Source organism: Heloderma suspectum, chromosome 1 (genome assembly GCF_057233095.1).
Source record: "Heloderma suspectum isolate Gila_16-S chromosome 1, 16-S_ref, whole genome shotgun sequence".
Lineage (NCBI taxonomy): Eukaryota > Metazoa > Chordata > Lepidosauria > Squamata > Helodermatidae > Heloderma > Heloderma suspectum.
This window is the reverse complement of record NC_139458.1, coordinates 21973060-21989967: the sequence shown is the minus strand read 5'-3', so window position 1 is coordinate 21989967 and position 16908 is coordinate 21973060. Positions and strand designations below refer to the sequence as shown.

At 44.2% G+C, this 16908-nt stretch overlaps 1 protein-coding gene and 1 long non-coding RNA gene across 14 annotated transcripts in view; one reads left to right on the top strand and one right to left on the bottom strand.

Moving 5' to 3' along the window:
* Window positions 1-4513, bottom strand: part of LOC146357000 (uncharacterized) — a 49641-nt gene extending 45128 nt beyond the window's left edge. Inside the window, exon 1 of the long non-coding RNA XR_014788277.1 lies at window positions 4349-4513. This is a non-coding gene — a long non-coding RNA (uncharacterized LOC146357000). The remainder of the gene's footprint in view (window positions 1-4348) is intronic.
* Window positions 4514-4531: 18 nt separating this feature from the next.
* Window positions 4532-16908, top strand: part of MARK3 (microtubule affinity regulating kinase 3) — a 90095-nt gene continuing 77718 nt past the window's right edge. For 4 of the 13 annotated variants that reach the window (XM_084837932.1, XM_084837922.1, XM_084837947.1 and 1 more), the window contains exon 1: window positions 4532-5652. In XM_084837932.1, coding sequence (XP_084694058.1) covers window positions 5596-5652 — 57 coding nt within the window. In that variant the 5' untranslated portion in view covers window positions 4532-5595. The remainder of the gene's footprint in view (window positions 5653-16908) is intronic. The other 9 variants (XM_084837957.1, XM_084837984.1, XM_084838035.1 and 6 more) reach the window with 4 other exon arrangements.

Here is a 16908-nt window from a genome sequence, read left to right as displayed (position 1 = left end):
ACAACTGGATGGTGTGCGGGTTTTTCCAGATTTTTCTGGAACAGAATCACTTGCCCCACCTGCCTGTTATCTACACTTACCAGACCCAGATCTTCAAAGTACCCAGCAACTTACAGTTTTTAATAGTGAAAAAATAAGCACAAGCTTCCATTGTCTCAGTGAAACTAGCAAGTCAAAAAAGAGCGGAGCTGTATTAAACCAAATGTCCATCTAGTCAAGCATCTTGCTTCTCGTAATGGCCAACCAGTGAACTGTGCATTGTATGAAGAAGTGTCTGCTTTTATTTGTCCTGATTTTACTGGATGATCCCAAGTTCTAGGACTATGAGAGAAGGAGAACAACTCTCTATCTACTTTCTCTGTACCAAGCATAATTTTATAAATCTCTATCAGAGAGGTCCAGCTATTGGGTGATACAGAAATGTAAAAAATGTAACAAATAAAAATAAATATTATGTCTCCCCTCCCCAGTCTTTAGTCATCTTTTAAATGAAATTTAAAAATCCCCAAACACTTTAGGCTTTCCTCATAGGAAAGGTGTTGCTCCAAACTTTCTTTGGAATATTCTACCCTGGGAGGCTCGCCTGGCGCCTACAATGGTATATTTTTGCACTAGGCAAATACCTTTTTATTTTCCCAAGCTTTGGGCAAAGCAATCCTACACTCCAATATCACCAGGACTGGAGATATGCAAAGGCTGGGAATCACCAAACTTGCCAAGGAGGACCAATGCTGGTTGGGGAATGCTGGGAGTTGTAGGATGTTTTTCTGCCTAAACCTGCATAGGATTGCGCCCTTAGGGAACCAGCAAGGCGGAAGAATCTCAAGAAGCATGAAAAAGTTACCTCCAAGCAGGAATGGTATAAAGGGTAGGCATGGTTGGGCACCTGCTGAGGGCCCACACCCCAGCATGGACCCACTGACAAGGAGCCCCCTGAAGTTGCTCTTCCTCTTCACTTTGCAAACTGCTTGTTCACCTGCCTCTTGCTCTGGTCCAGACAACAGTAGTGGTGAGAAGGAGGAACAATAGATACCACGGCCTACTTGCTCACTGGCTTTCTGCATGTCAAATGGCAACAGTAGTATAGTGGAGGCAGGGCTTGCAGGGACGCAGCCCCGGCACTTTTTCATTAGCAGGGACTCTGATGTCATCTGCCACTCCCACCCCACTCAGAATGCCCTGTTCCCTCTGAGCTTAGCTGCGATCTTCACTGTAGCTGTGGGGGGAATGAATTTTCCAAGCAACAATATATTGTTCCATGTTGGAATGCAAAGTATTTGGGATTACTTGGTCTGGAATGGGCAATTAAGACCTATACGCTTTACCAAAGACATGCTCTTGGTGGAGATGAAAACTCCTGGAATTGGTTTGTTGATATGAATCGACATAGCTGTCTGACATTTCTGGACTGCCTTTGGAGACTGTCACAATGAGCTCCTGCATTTCCAAATTAACCACTACACCACTGTGTGTGTGTGTGTGGGGGGGGTAGATCAATCCAGCTGGGTGTGCGGATGTTTCTGTTGGAGTGGGAGGGGGGAGATATAATGAAGGAGCTTAGGGAAGGCTAATGGGTAATGTTGGAGCGCTAAGGGCCATGCTGGCTGGGAATGACGGGAGTTGCAGTCCAACACATCTGGAGGGCACCTGGTTGGGGAAGTTCAGTTTAAATCAACAACAACACACCATTGAAACTCATGCCCCACCTCCCCATATCACCTTCTTGCTAGGTAGCTGCAAACTGCAGTAGTTGTTCCCCTTCCCTGGCTACCAGCAAACTGTCAACATGCTGCAACCCAAGCAGGGGTGGTGTTCAATAGCTAGTAGATAGCAGCCATCAAAGTCTTTTGATGCTCATTAAGCACCATCTAGCAAACTCCTCAAAAGTATCTTCATCTAGCAAACTCCTCAAAAACTGTGAGAGAGAATCATTCTGAAAAGTCAGGCAGGATGATTGCAAAAATACACTCACAGTGTCCCACACAGATGTCTATGTGTATATTGCAATTGCTATTGTTCTATGAACTACAGATCAGTCAGTCTGACATCAATCCCTGGGAAAATTCTGGAGCAGATTATAAAGCAATCCATCTGTAAGCACCTTGAAAACAATGCAGTGATTACTCGAAGCCAACATGGATGTGTCAAGAACAAATCCTGCCAGACGAATCTGATCTCATTTTTTGATCAAGTAGCCTCCCTTGTGGACTATGGGAATGCTGTGGACATAATATACCTTGACTTCAGCAAAGCTTTCGACAGAGTGCCCCATGATATCCTGATGAGCAAACTAGCTCAAACTGGGCTAGATGAAAGAATGATCAGGTGGATCCACAGTTGGCTACAGAATCGGACTCAAAGAGTGCTTATCAATGGGACCTTCTCAAGCTGGGGAGAGGTAACGAGTGGGGTACCGCAGGGCTCAGTCCTGGGCCCAGTGCTCTTCAACATTTTTATTAATGACTTGGAGGAGGAGGTGCAGGGAATGCCGATGAAATTTGCAGATGACACAACATTGGGCAGGATAGCTAATACTTTGGAAGACAGAAACAAAATTCAAAGTGATCTGGATAGACTGGAGAGCTGGGCAGAAAAAAACAGAATGACATTTAATAGGGATAAATGCCAAGTTCTGTACCTAGGAAAAAGAAACCAAATGCACAGTTACAAGATGGGGGGTACGTGGCTCAACAACACTACAAGAGAGAAGGATCTTGCAACTGTTGTCGCTCACAAGCTGAATATGAGCCAACAATGTGATGTGGCTGCAAAAAAGGCAAATGCTCTTTTGGGCTGCATTCAAAGAAGCATCGCTTCCAAATCCCATGAAGTACTAGTTCCCCTCTACTCAGCACTGGTTAGGCCTCATCTGGAGTACTGTGTCCAGTTCTGGGCACCACACTTGAAGAAGGATGCAGACAAACTAGAGAGGGTTCAGAGGAGGGCAACAAAGAAGATCAGGGGACTGGAAACAAAGCCCTATGAGCAGAGACTGAAAGAATTGGGCATGTTTAGCCTTGAGAAGAGAAGACTGAGGGGAGATATGATAGCGCTCTTGAAGTACTGAAAGGTTGTCACAGACAGGAAGGCCAGGATCTCTTCTCGATCCTCCCAGAATGCAGGACACGGAATAATGGGCTCAAGTGACAGGAAGCCAGATTCCAGCTGGACATCAGGAAAAACTTCCTGACTGTTACAGCAATACGACAATGGAACCAATTCCCTAGGGAGGTGGTGGGCTCTCCCACACTGGAGGCATTCAAGAGGAGGCTGGACAGCCATCTGTCAGGGATGCTCTGACTTGGATTCCTGCATTGAGCAGGGGGCTGGACTCGATGGTCTTGTAGGCCCCTTCCAACCCTACTATTCTATGATTCTATGATGCATGAAAGGGGGAAGCGAAAGAGCACCCATGTTCCCTAAGGGATAATTCAAAGTCACTTTTTAGTAGGTACTTCAGATGCTAGAATCACCCACATCTTTGCATAGTGTGCTCATTGATTCATTAAAAAAGTATTCCCTTTATGTGAAAGGGAAACTCTTGTTTGAAATCAAATGGTGGTAAACGTAGTAGGAAGGAAAGGCACAATCAGTGGAATCATTTAAGACTGCAATTCTAAAGCACGCTTAGAAAGGATTAAAGTGATACTGAACTGAATTCTACAAACATTCCTAACTAGAATTTATCATGAAGTTTGATTCTGTTTTGGACTCAGCCCAGATAAAGGTCTTCTTTCTGATTCCAGCTTGTTAAATTAGCACAACTGAGCTAGGAAGATCGTATCATTGCCATTTACTGCTTTTATGAATGGTCCCTGCTTATCTCGGATACAGTCGAACTTTACATAGAATTGTCACAGAATGTGCTCCATGTATTTAATGCCCATTTTGGCTCCCCTGTTTGCATTTCTCCTCCCTCTATACAGACACGTTTTTAAACATTCTGGGCATGTCAAGAGTGTCTTTCTCACAGAGGGGTTTTCTTAATTACTATTTTAGGGGGAAGGGTCTAAGGGCGAGGTGTCTTGGAACACGCGCAAAACGCCATCGCACCGGGAGGCGAAACACTTCCTTGCATTTCTACCAGCGGAGGATAAACACTTCTTCAGACATGCCCACGAAACATTTCACCACGACAAACCCTGTCCCATCTCTGCGGTGCCGCAAGACTCCTTGCTGGGTCTATGTGGATTTATACATCCGGAGCTGGGCAGCCCCTACTTAAGCAAGCCCTACCGAAGCGAAAGCGGCTTTCTTTTGAGGAGCCCTAGCGCCACTTGTGACCGCTGCCGGGGGATGTAAGGCCTCGTACACACGGACGCGCCAAAGCTCCGAGGGCGGCTCTTACCCAGCTCTCAGCCCCCGAGCGGGGAAGCGCCGACCCCTTCCCCTCACGAGCGCCCAAATTGAGGCCCCGCCCCCGCCCCTGCCAGGGCGCCTTAGCAACAGGGGCGGGGGAGCCGACCACGCGCAGCCGCGCCTGCGCCCTCTCCCTTGTCTCCCCGCAGCCCCAGCCGCGGCCTGTCTCGGTGCAGGGGGTGGTCCCTTCCGGTTCATGTCGGAGCGGAGGAAGCCGGGCGGCCATCTTGGGCCATTCGGGAGCGGCGGCAGCGGCACCGCCGCTGGCTGAGGGGGGGAAAGAAGGCGCCCGCTTGGTGGTGGTCGTCTCCTCCTCCTCCTCCTCCTCCTCCACACGAGCGGAGCGAGGCCCGGGGCTGTGCGAGACCCCGCTGGGGGAACTGCGGAAGAGGGGCCCCCTGCCCCTACTCGGCCTGAGCCTGCCCTTGTGGGGGGCAGGAGGGCGGCGGCGGCGGCGGCCGCTGCGAAAGGAATTGGGACTTCTGCCGGAGAAGGAGGAAGAGGAGAGGGAGCGATTAAAACATGAGAGCCGAGGCCCGGTGAAGCGGGGCTGGGGTCCGGGGAGAGAGAGAGAGAGAGGGAGAGAGAGGGCTGAGGGGGACGGGAGCCTCCTTTGAGCAGCCCCGATTGGCCCGTCGCCGCTTCCTCAGCGGAGTGCCTCAGAGAAGACGGCGGAGGTGCAGAAAGCGGGGGTTAATCCTCCCCTCTTCGCTCCCTCAGTAGCCTCTTACTTGGACTGTTGCTGCAGCGCCCTGCGCGCCCTTCCTCGCGCCCGGCCCCCTCCCTCTTGCAAGCTGCTAGTCTCTTCTCGTCTCCCTCTCTTTCCCCTAATCCCAGCCCCTTCTAACACGCGCACACTTCTCCCCCCCCTCCCTTTTTGCACTCCATGAGAAGCCCTCTCCTCTTTAATCCGCCACCACCACCTTCTAAGGATCCTAATCTGTAGGATGATCCCTGAAGAATCCGAGGGGCGTACAACGCTCCATTATCAGACTGGAATATAGATGAGAAAGAGGGGTCGTGGTGGTGGTGGTGGAAATCACCCAAATTTTACTCCCCGCACTCCCTTTTTCTTGATGGTGGCACTTCATAACCACTATCATGCAGTAAAATCACACCTTTTTTGTAAATATATATATAAGTATTTGGGGGGAGAAGGGTGTTAGAGTTTTTTTTTATTTTTATATAATATATAGTTGGATTTTGCCATCACAAACAGTGCTTCAGCACAAGTGAATGAAAATGTCCACTAGAACTCCATTGCCCACGGTGAATGAACGCGACGCTGAAAATGTGAGTGCACCTCTGTATTGTTTATTGGTATAATATATAGTTTTACTGTAACTGAGTGCCTTTCGAATACCCGGTGTTAAATTTCATAGTATCCAGCACAGTATTTTGCCTTATAAATACTTATAAAGTATGTGTGCATGATAACATGGGTTACTAAACAGTTGGTGAAAAAATGTGTGTTGTCTTCTTCCTGAAAATTCTGCAGTTATTTATGAAAATATGAATGCTTGCAGTTGTGATGAAGTCAGTCCTATACAGTCAAACTGTGATAACCTTTGAAATTCCTTCAAACTATAGCTTGACATCATCTCTAGAGTATTCTCTGTCTTACTGTTACGACAGTCATTGTCTGGCAGCTGGACATCTGATAACAGATGTTTTACAGGTTATGAAGAATGTTATCAGTAAGGAAGCTCGTATTAAGGCCTGCCTACAATAAGCTTCTGTTCCTGTTGGAACTTGGGATCTCTCTCTGCTTTCCCTGTTAAGCCCCTCACACTTTAGTCAGATGTCTTCACAATGCAAGGGAGAATTGAACGTCCAGCAGATGTTATTGGACATAAAACGTGCTAATCATTAGAAGTGGAACATCAATAAATATACCACAGGAAAGAATGGGTCCCTTCCTCCGACAAAGAATGGACTGGGTCATTTAAATAACACATCTTTGTAACACATCTTTGAAATCTTTTTTGTATTTCTCTTAAATGCCAAATTAAGCTCTTACCCCAGTAGTCTCTTAGGTTATCTGAAAGAGCCCCCTCCTTTTTTCTGAAAAAGAGCCTTATCTACCTACAAATATGGTATTTGAGTGCTGGTTGCGAAGGTGTTGAAGAAAGTTGCATTACTTTTAGATAAAGTGTGTGATTTATTTTAGTACTGTCAAACAGTAACGTTGCATTATAAGAAAGGTAGAACTTCAGTGCGTCTGTGGATCTTGGGAGAGGAAAGCTGTATTTCCTGAACTCAAGTGGACAAGTGCTGAACTCAAGGAGCCACTGGCTTGCTCTAAATATCTCTTTAAATGGAAAGACTATTGCAGGAATTCCTTCTGTCAAAGAAATTGTGTAGAGAACTATTCACTGATACAGGGCTTAATACACAAGAGAAAAATCTTCTGTAGATTGCAAAGTTTGTAGTAAAACTGGCTATTTGATAGCTCCCAAGAAAGAAGACTGTTGAGATCCATTCTGTCTTTGAATGCAAGAAAGATAAACTTAGCTGAATGGTGGTGTATATGTGTAAGCCAATCTATTTATTGTCATTGGTTGAAGATACTTGAAACAACCGTAGATTCAGAAGAGGAAAATATGCTCGGTCGAACAATTGTTGCATTGTCAAAACTTTGAATTTATTGACATAGTAGATAAAACTTGTCTATTCTTTGTTTACTTTAGCTCCTGATACAACCTGCAAAACTAAAGGCTATATTCAGCCCAAGTTAATTAAGTAATTCAATTATAGAATCATTGTGGACTTCAGCCTAGGCCCCCAAAGTTGCATTTTAGAGAAAACTGTTCAAAGTTGGACACTTCTGTAGTTCATTGTCCTGAGGTTTATTCAGTAGGTTTAATAATTTGACCACTCACTCTTTTGTCAGCTAGACCACTCTAGTTTAAGTATTGCCTTTATCACCAAGTTCATCAGGTTTAGAAGTCTTTGGAGACTGCCCACATGTAATTCTCCAGTATGGTTATTGAAGTTCTAGACTAGACAGATTGTTAAATAGATTGTGGATGGATGGTTCTAGTTCAAAAATGAAGCAAATTTAATATTTGTGGCCAGTCTGAAGTGTGTATGTTTAGAAATATGTATGTTTTGGTGTAAACATATAAAATTAACATAGGGTTGGATCCAGATTTAGTCATACTTGGAGTAGACTTATTGAAATCAGTGGGACTTTAGCTAGTCATGACTAACCAAAGTCCCACTGATTTCAGTGAGTCTACCCTTAAGTGACTAAGGGCACAATCCTTTGTTGGCTAGGGAGTGCTGGGAATTGTATGACCTTTTTCTGTCTAAACATGCATAGGACTGCACCTTAAGGCTGTAAGTTGTAAGAGGAAAGTCCTATAACTCTGAGCGTGCCCCAGCCAGCATGGCTGGCTGTAGGGATGTTGGGACTTGTAGGACTTCTTTCTGTCTAAATATGCATAAGATTGTGCCCTAAATCTGGATCCAACCTGTAGTTATAGTGGCTGATTTTTATTTTTTTTTTTTGGTTTCTGGTCATATAATCTGTAATCATGTCAGAGCTTGCAAACTAAGCAACACTGGGTTGATTGGTGACAGAGAGAGTATGCATGTTGATAGTAGTACTGATGAATTAAAAGTGCAGGTTACAAGTACCAGATTGCAGGAGGATCCTTAACATAAGTAGAGTACACTTTTCATTGTTGCCCTGATTACATTTTACATTTGAAAACTTCGGAGTTTACACCTGTAACTTCAGTTGGGAAAAGTTGTTTGTTCTTCTCTTTAATTCCTAAAGTTCAAATATTCTTCCATTACAAATATGATGACAGTGTTTAGTGGGGTGCTTTAGCCAAGAGAGGCATAAGATAAAAAGTACCCTCATCATATTTGGATTCATTGGTCATCAGGGAGCTGTCAATAGTACGTCTTTACTCTTAAATTTTACTCATTTGTGATACTAGGAAAGGGATGTAATTGAACAATGTTGAATTTTCCAAGGTAGCGTTCAACAGCATCTATTGACAAAGACAGATAATGTTTACTACAGTTCCATATTGGTTTTTTAAAACAATGCTGAATGAGCATTGTTCTTGCTTGTGCTCAAAGTGGAACCATGTTAAGTAATTTTTAAAGTGAACACAAATCCTATAACTCTGTGCAAATGCCCATTTTGTGTCCTAAAAACTGCTAGGCACAATAATATCCTTTAAAAGCACTTTTAAGGTTTACAAACTACAACTGACCAACAATAATCTTGGTGCTCTGGACTCAAATAACTGGATCTGAATCTGATTTCTGACTCTTTATAGCTACTTCAATGTGTATATGTGAGCTTAAGCCTTAGAGTTTCTGCTTAACTTTAGCTTCTGCCCTGAGATGCTATGTACAGCATTGTAATACTTGTTTGTATACCAGCAACAGCCTTCACTGGTACCCTCCTGTCAGAGGGGCTGTAGAACAGGCCTTCTTCTTGGGGCTGTTGTTTATTCGTTCAGTCGCTTCCGACTCTTCGTGACTTCATGGACCAGCCCACGCCAGAGCTTCCTGTCGGCTGTCGCCACCCCCTGCTCCCCCAAGGTCGAGTTAGCATTTTGACCATTTTCCGACCTGGGAGCCCCATCTTCCGATGGTATACCGACATATCTCTGGTTGTAGTGATCCATTTAGTTTTCATGGCAAGAATACTGGGATGGGTTGCCGTTTCCTTCCCCGTTTCTTGGGGCTATTCACACGATATTTTTCCTGTAAGCAGCAGCTGCCAGACACAGGAAAACAGACATTTTCATGGCATTTACTAACAATGGAGTATATGGGTACGTGTCTGTTGTGTGAAGTGACTCAGACTTTTCTGGTGTGGATAATGATCAGTTAATTAGCACACACACACACACCCCGTCACAGCCGCTATTCCATGTAACAAAATAATAATTCTCAATATTCACACTGCTTCTCCAGCAAAAAATTGGATAACTGTAATTTATTTTAAACTGTTGAGGTACATCTCAATATAATTGCATCGGCTTAGGCTGACTTTAGAAGCATTGTTCTAAAAAGACATCTGTTTGAATTGCACTTTTCGTAGCACTGTTAAGGTTTCTACAAGCTGTTACATATCTTACTCAGTAATTTAGAAATCACATTTATGGGGGTGGAATAAGAGAAACTGGTAAAACCAGAGCTTGCAATGTTAGGCATTCTTACTTGGAAGTAAGTCCCATTGTGTTCAATGGGGCTTACTTCCAGGTAAGTGTGCACAGGATTGTTCTGTCCGAAGTATAACTTTGGAATTGGAAACCAGGCCCTAGGCACATCTATCTGAACAGCAGCCCCTCTTGTGGCCATTCTTGCTCTACAAAATGTGTATCTGAATATGGATCTGCACATTTCGCAGGCATTGGTTATGGGTGTCCTTGGTTATTTCAAGGCATTTTAATAAATGAGGTTGTATCATATATCCCTTTGGGCTTAGAGATGGACCTTTAAAGTACTGCATTCCCCAAACCCCTATTATAGCAAGTCTTGGGGAAGGGGGGGGGTCAAAGCTCTAAGTGAACCTTTTGGCCAAAAATTGACTTCTTAAAAATAGCATTGTATTGCATCATGGGAATAACATCTAAACAGGCTTTTCCTAACAGGAGTCTCAGACCTTTGACCATTGGGTGTCCTCCTGGCTTCATACATAATTACTAACAATGGCTATATAAGCATTGGACTTAGTTAGCAGTTTTATTGATGATTCAGGTTTGACTATGTCTTGCTCTTCAGCTGCTATATTTACACTTCAGTGCTGATGTCAGTAAGAACTTGTTTTGATCGGTGAACAAAGTCAGTGTGACTTGGACAATGTAGTAAATCTCGGATGCAGACTACAAATTTCCCGTTTCCTTAAAAAAAAAAAAGTTGGAACATTCTTGTACTACTAGCTACTTTGTTAAAGCTGGATAATGCCTTATTCTGGAGGTGACATTTCTCCCATCTCCTAACTCAGCCTTCCCCAACCCAGTGCCCTCCAAATGTTTTTGACTTCAACTCCCATCAGCCCTAGCCAGGATGGTCAGTGGTCAGGAATTCTGGAAGTTATAATCCAAAACATCTAGAAGGCACCAGGTTGGGGAAGGCTGCCCTAAATAGATCTACCTTTATCCTTTTTTAATGAAACCAGTGCCACCCTCCCCAGATGCTCAATGCTCTAGTGGATACTGATACAATCCCAGTTTCAAACCTGAGTACTCCATGGCTAATAGTAGTTAATATATACTCATTCTTTACAGTGTGACAGTATTATGATATAGCTATGACCCAAACAAATGATTGCTACTGCTGATGTAAGTAAGCAGGAGCAAAGGAAGTAATAGAACAAATGAGAATTTGAATTTCAGCCCTTGGCCTTCAAGAGATACTTAGCAGGTGAAATCCATGAAGTAGTTCTGCTGGCAGAACTGCTTCTGTCAGTGGAACGGGGGGGGGGGATTTCCCCTCCCCTTGGGTACCTTCCAGAACAAAGTTTTGGGAGATGTAGTGGGGCTATAGAGGGGGGGGGGGAGAGACAGTGAAAGTCCCATCTACTCACGTGGTGTTGGATTCCGTTCAGCGTCTTTTGGCTGTCAAGGTTTAACAAGCTGTTCCCATTTCTGACTCCTTGGCATGATGATGCCCAGCTTTGTCACTTTTCCCCAGTCTGCAGGCTGGCGGTGGATAGGATTCTATATTTGGAATGTGTGTTTGCCTTGACCTACACAGTTAAATCTGCATGAGAAATACAGTTACATCTGATTCTGTACATCATAACTTAGTCCTTGGCAGGTCAACATTGTTGGCTAATTTCTAATGGATGGTGAATGTACTAGCGTTCTGAAATTTTGTCCTTTTTGTGGCAGTTCAATAATTTCACCCCAGCTGGCTTTAAAGGTTTAATTTGTCAGGGTGTCTCCTATTCTGTTCTTTAATACAGAGGAAAATTAGGATATGTATTGAAATGATTGAGCTATTTGTAGTAAAGATTATGCTTGTTCTGCTGGTTATCTTTTTAAACTGATTATTGTTTGGCAAGTATGACCTGGTTAAACTGGCCAATCAGTTTAACAGTCTTCGTAATTGGGTGGGAGAAGAAGCTGGACCAGAAAGCACAGAGACAGTTTTTGTACAGTAAAGTTTGTTTTCATTTAAATTGCAGTATGGCTTCTGTTTACAAGCTTCTGGCTGACTGCCTTGGCTGTTCCATTATCTACCTTGTTTCTGTTTACATTGAGATGGATTGCAGTAGCCCAAGGTGTAGAATATGTTCCCTTGACTCTATTTGCAATGACTATTTTGTTTAGAAAAAGGACGCTCCCATCCCCAGGATACAACAGCATATGGGAGACTGTAAATAATGGAAATCTTTAGCAGAAACAGATAGTTTTAATGTGTGTAGAAGGGAAAAGACAGCATTCTTTATTGGTAAAAGTGTTCATAGTGATCCATGGTACTGGTGGAATGAGATTGGAGTTGAAGCCTAATATCTATATTAATATCAAACCACCAGGTGCGATGTAGATGCTATGTTAATACACTTGCAGAAATCCCAGCAGCTTGTTCAGAGCTTAAATCAACCTCACTTTCTTTAGGCCAGGAGAGGGCAGAAGGTAAATTGGGATCTACTGACTGCTGGGTAGTTTGCCGTGAACTATCCAAGGTTTTAACAATAGTTGAGCTCTCTGAGTGCGAGGAGCCCCAGTGACAAAGCGTTTCAGCCTCAGTGAGAAAGCATCATCAAACAAGCGAGTTAAGCAACTGTGCAAGTTTAGCAACAGGGCAAGGAAGCCAGGGCGTTGAACTGTCTCCTCCTTACTCCATACTCACAGTAAGTAACTATAAATAAATAACTATAAATAATTTCCCCACCTTCTTGTAGTAAACAACTAAGTTTTCCAGGGACCCCCCCACAAAAAAAAAGTTATGAAGGTAGAAAGCCAGCAGTGGGGAGGGGGCTATCCAGTGTATTGCACTGAGTGACACATGTACGACTACCTACCTGTTGGACGGAAGTCGTGGATGTGTGCTCGGTGTAATGAGCTCCTGGCTCTCAGGGAACAAGTGCGTTCCCTTGAGGATTGTTTACCGGGAAAAGCTAAGAGAGGCAGAGAGGTTGGTGGATGAGACCTTCAGGGACCCATTAGATGTGTCCCACTCCCAGGGTGACGGGTCCTCTGCTGTCATGGAGAATGCGGGTCTCAGGGAAGGAGGGTGCCATTCTGAGGAAGAGGGAAATGATCCCTTAGAAGGGACCCATTCCTCAGAAGACTAACAAATACCCTCTCGCGCTGAGGATGTGCCTCCAGGGGGAGGGGGGCTTGTGGTAGTGGGAGATTCGATCATTAGACACATAAACAGCTGGGTTTGTGATGGGTGTGTAGACCGCATGGTGAATTGCCTGCCTGGTGCGAAGGTTGTGGATATCATGAGCCATCTGGATAGCCTAGTTGATAGTGTTGGGGTGGAGTCAGTGGTCATGGTCCATGTTGGTACCAACAATGTGGGGAAATGTAGTCGTGAGGTCCTGGAACCGAATGTAGGTTGCTATGTAGGAGGTTGAAATCCAGGACCACCAAGGTGGCTTTCTCGGAAATGCTACCTGTTCCACCTACAGGGCCAGCTAGACAGGAGAAGCTGAGGAGTCTCAGTGCGTGGATGAGACAGTGGTGCTGGAAGGAGGGGTTCAGATTTATTAGGCACTGGGGAATGTTTTGGGACAAGTCAGGCCTGTACAAGAGGGACGGGCTCCATTTGAACCAAAATGGAACCAGACTGCTGGCACTAAACATAAAAGGGGTAGCAGAGCAGCTTTTAAACTAAACCCTGGGGGAAAGCCGACAGGAGCTGGGAAGCATCTGGTTGGGATTAAATCATCCCAAAGGGATGAGAATGAGAATGTTTTTGACTGCCCAAATGTAGGAGGGGAGGAAATAGGCCAGGAGCACATGGTAGACTGTAATAGCCAATCAAAGTGGCCAGTGTCCCATAGCAAAAGAGCTTCACCTATTGAGCGGTATAGGAATGAATGAATGAATGAATGAAAAGATGCACACGCCAGAGGCATCTGGGGAAGGATACCATATATAGGTGTTTCTATGCAAATGCTAGAAGCTTCCGAGCCAAAATGGGAGAGTTGGAGTGCTTGATTTTAAAGGGAAACCTGGATATAGTGGGCATTACAGAAACCTGGTGGAGTGGAGAGAACCAATGGGATACAGTCATCTCAGGATATAAACGCTATAGGAAAGACAGGGAAGGGTGTACTGGGGGAGGTGTGCTGTATGTCAAAGAGGGCATAGCATCAAATGGACTAGAACACGTAAAAGGGATAGGATCTTCCACAGAAGCTCTGTGGGTGACAATACCAGGCTCCGAAACTAATTTAGTGCTAGGAACATGCTATCGACCCCCAGACCAGAATGCTCAGAGTGACCTTGAGATGGAAAACGAAATCAGGGAGGCCTCCAAACAAGGAAATGTTGTAATAATGGGTGACTTCAATTACCCCCACATTGATTGGATAAATCCATGTTCCAGCCAAGAGAAAGAGGTTACATTTCTAGATGCCCTAAATGATTGTGCCCTCGAACAGTTGGTCATGGAACCGACCAGAGGGGAGGCAACCTTGGATTTAATCCTAAATGGTGTTGCCCAGGACCTAGTACGAGATGTAAATGTTGTTGAAGCAATTGGAAACAGTGATCATGGTGCTATCAGATTTAATATATATTTAAGTGGAAAATTGCCCAGGAAGTCCAGCACAGTCACTTTTGACTTCAAAAGAGGAAACGTCTCTAAAATGAGGGAACTGGTGAAATGGACGCTAAAAGGGGGAGTCAAAAGGATTAAATCCCTTAAAAATGCTTGGAGATTACTCAAAACCACAATAATAGAAGCCCAGCTAAAATGTATACCACAGGTTAGGAAAGGTAGCACCAAGTCCAAGAGGTCACTGGCATGGTTACTGAGCAGTGTTAAGGGAGCTATTAGAGAAAAGAGAGCTTCTTTCAGAAAATGGAAGTCTTGCCCGAGTGAGGAAAGCAAAAGGGAGCACAAGCTTGCACAAAGACGATGCAAGCAGACAATAAGAGATGCAAAAAAGCATTTTGAAGAGCGTATTGCTAACAACATCATCAAGGCCAACAATAAAGACTTCTTTAAATATATCAGAAGCAGACCAGCTACGGAGGCAGTTGGACCATTGGATGACAATGGAGTTAAAGGAGTACTAAAGGAGGACAAGGAGATTGCAGAGAAGCTGAATGAATTATTTTCATCTGTCTTCACTGCAGAAGATATAGGACAGATACCTGTGCCTGAACTGATGTTTTCAGGAAGGGAGTCTGAGGAACTGAGACAAATAGTGGTGACAAATGATGTTCTCAACCTTATTAATAAACTGAAAGCAAATAAATCACCGGGTCCAGACGGTATCCATCCTAGAGTTCTCAAAGAACTCAAATATGATGTTGCTGATCTTCTTACAAAAATATGCAACATGTCCCTAAGATCAGCCTCTGTACCAGAGGACTGGAAGATGGCCAATGTAACACCAATTTTCAAAAAGGGATCCGGGAAACTACAGGCCGGTTAGCTTAACATCTGTTCCAGGTAAATTGGTTGAAGGCATTATTAAGGATAAAATTAGTAAGCATATAGAAGGACAAGCCCTGCTGAAAAAGAATCAACACAGCTTCTGCAAAGTTAAGTCCTCTCCCACTAACCTTTTAGAGTTCTTTGAGACTGTCAATAAACATGTAGATGGGGTGATCCGATAGACGTTGTTTACTTGGACTTCCAAAAGGCTTTTGACAAAGTCCCTCACTAAAGACTCCCGAGCAAACTTAGCAGTCATGGACTCAGAGGACAGGTCCTCTTATGGATCAGTAACTGGTTCAAGAACAGAAAGTAGAGAGTAGGAATAAATGGTAAATTCTCCCAATGGAGGGAAGTAAATAGTGGGGTCGCACAGGGATCTGTATTAGGACCAATGCTTTTCAGCCTGTTCATAAATGATCTGGAATTGGGAGTGAGCAGTGAAGTGGCCAAGTTCGCGGGTGACACCAAATTATTTAGGGTGGTTAAAACAAAAGGATTGTGAAGAGCTCCAAAAGGATCTCTCCAAACTGGGAGAATGGGTATCTAAATGGCAAATGTGGTTCAGCGTAAGCAAGTGTAAAATGATACACGTTGGGGCAAAAAATCCCAACTTCAAGTGTAGCCTGATGAGATCTGAGCTAGCGGTGACTGACCAGGAAAGAGATCTTGGGGTTGGGGTGGACAGCTCAATGAAGATGTCAACCCAGTGTGCAGCCACTGTAAAAAAGGCAAACTCCATGTTAGGCATAATTACAAAAGGGATTGAGAATAAAACTGTCAACATTATACTGCCCGTATACAAACCTGTGGTGCGAGCACACTTGGAATACTGTGTCCAGTTTGGGCCCCCACACCTAAAAAAAGATATTGTAGAGCTGGAAAAGGTGCAGGAAAAGGCAACTAAAATGATCAAGGGGCTGGAGCATCTCCCCTATGAGAGAAGGTTATAACAGCTGGAATTGTTTCGCTTGGAAAAAAGGAGGGTAAGGGGAGACATGATAGAGGTCTACAAAATTATGCATGGTGTGGAGAATGTGGATAGGGAGACATTTTTCTCCCTCTCTTAAAATAGTAGAACCTGGGGTCATCCTATGAAGCTGATTGGTGAGAGATTCAGGACAGATCAAAGGAAGTCCTTCTTCACACAGTGCATAGTTAAACTATGGAATTCACTACCACAGGAAGTAGCAATGGCCACCAGTTTGGGTGGCTTTAAAAGGGTTAGATACATTCCTGGAGGAAAAGGCTATCAGTGGCTACTAGTCCTGATGGCTATGTGCTCCCTCCAGTACCAGAGGCAGTGAGCCTATGTACACCAGTTGCGGGGGAACATAGGTGGGGGGGTGATGTTGTGCTCATGCCCTGCTTGTGGGTTCCGGGTCAACAGCTGGTTGGCCACTATGTGAACAGAATGCTGGACTAGATGGACCCTTGGTCTGATCCAGCATGGCTCTTCTTATGTTCTTAATAGTAACACTTTTTTTTTTTTTAAATTAGGGAATTAGTACTCTCTGAATTGTGGTATCTTGGGTGCAAACTTGTTTATGACTCCTGTGGTTCAGTGGATACCTGGACTTCAGGATTGTTTTTTATTATAAAGTTCATCTAACAAGCCTGAAGTCTGCCCACACCTGTAGATGAACAGGAAATATAAACTCCACAAAACATGTCCTGCAGTCCATATAAAACCAAACGTTTCTTACTATGGCAAAATCCTGCCAAAACTCTGGCTTTAGTTTATTAGAATGAACATCCCCACTTGAATCAAGTTTCAGAGTAAGTGCGGGTAGAATGTGAGTTACAATACTGGCAGTTAATGATGTGGTTAGGATGATAACCCACAGTGGGTTGTCAGCCTTGTTTGTTTCAAGTTGGCTTGTCATGATGTCTGAACTTAACACAGTTTCTTCAGTGTGATTTGTTAGTCCATGCATAAGCCACCCTGAG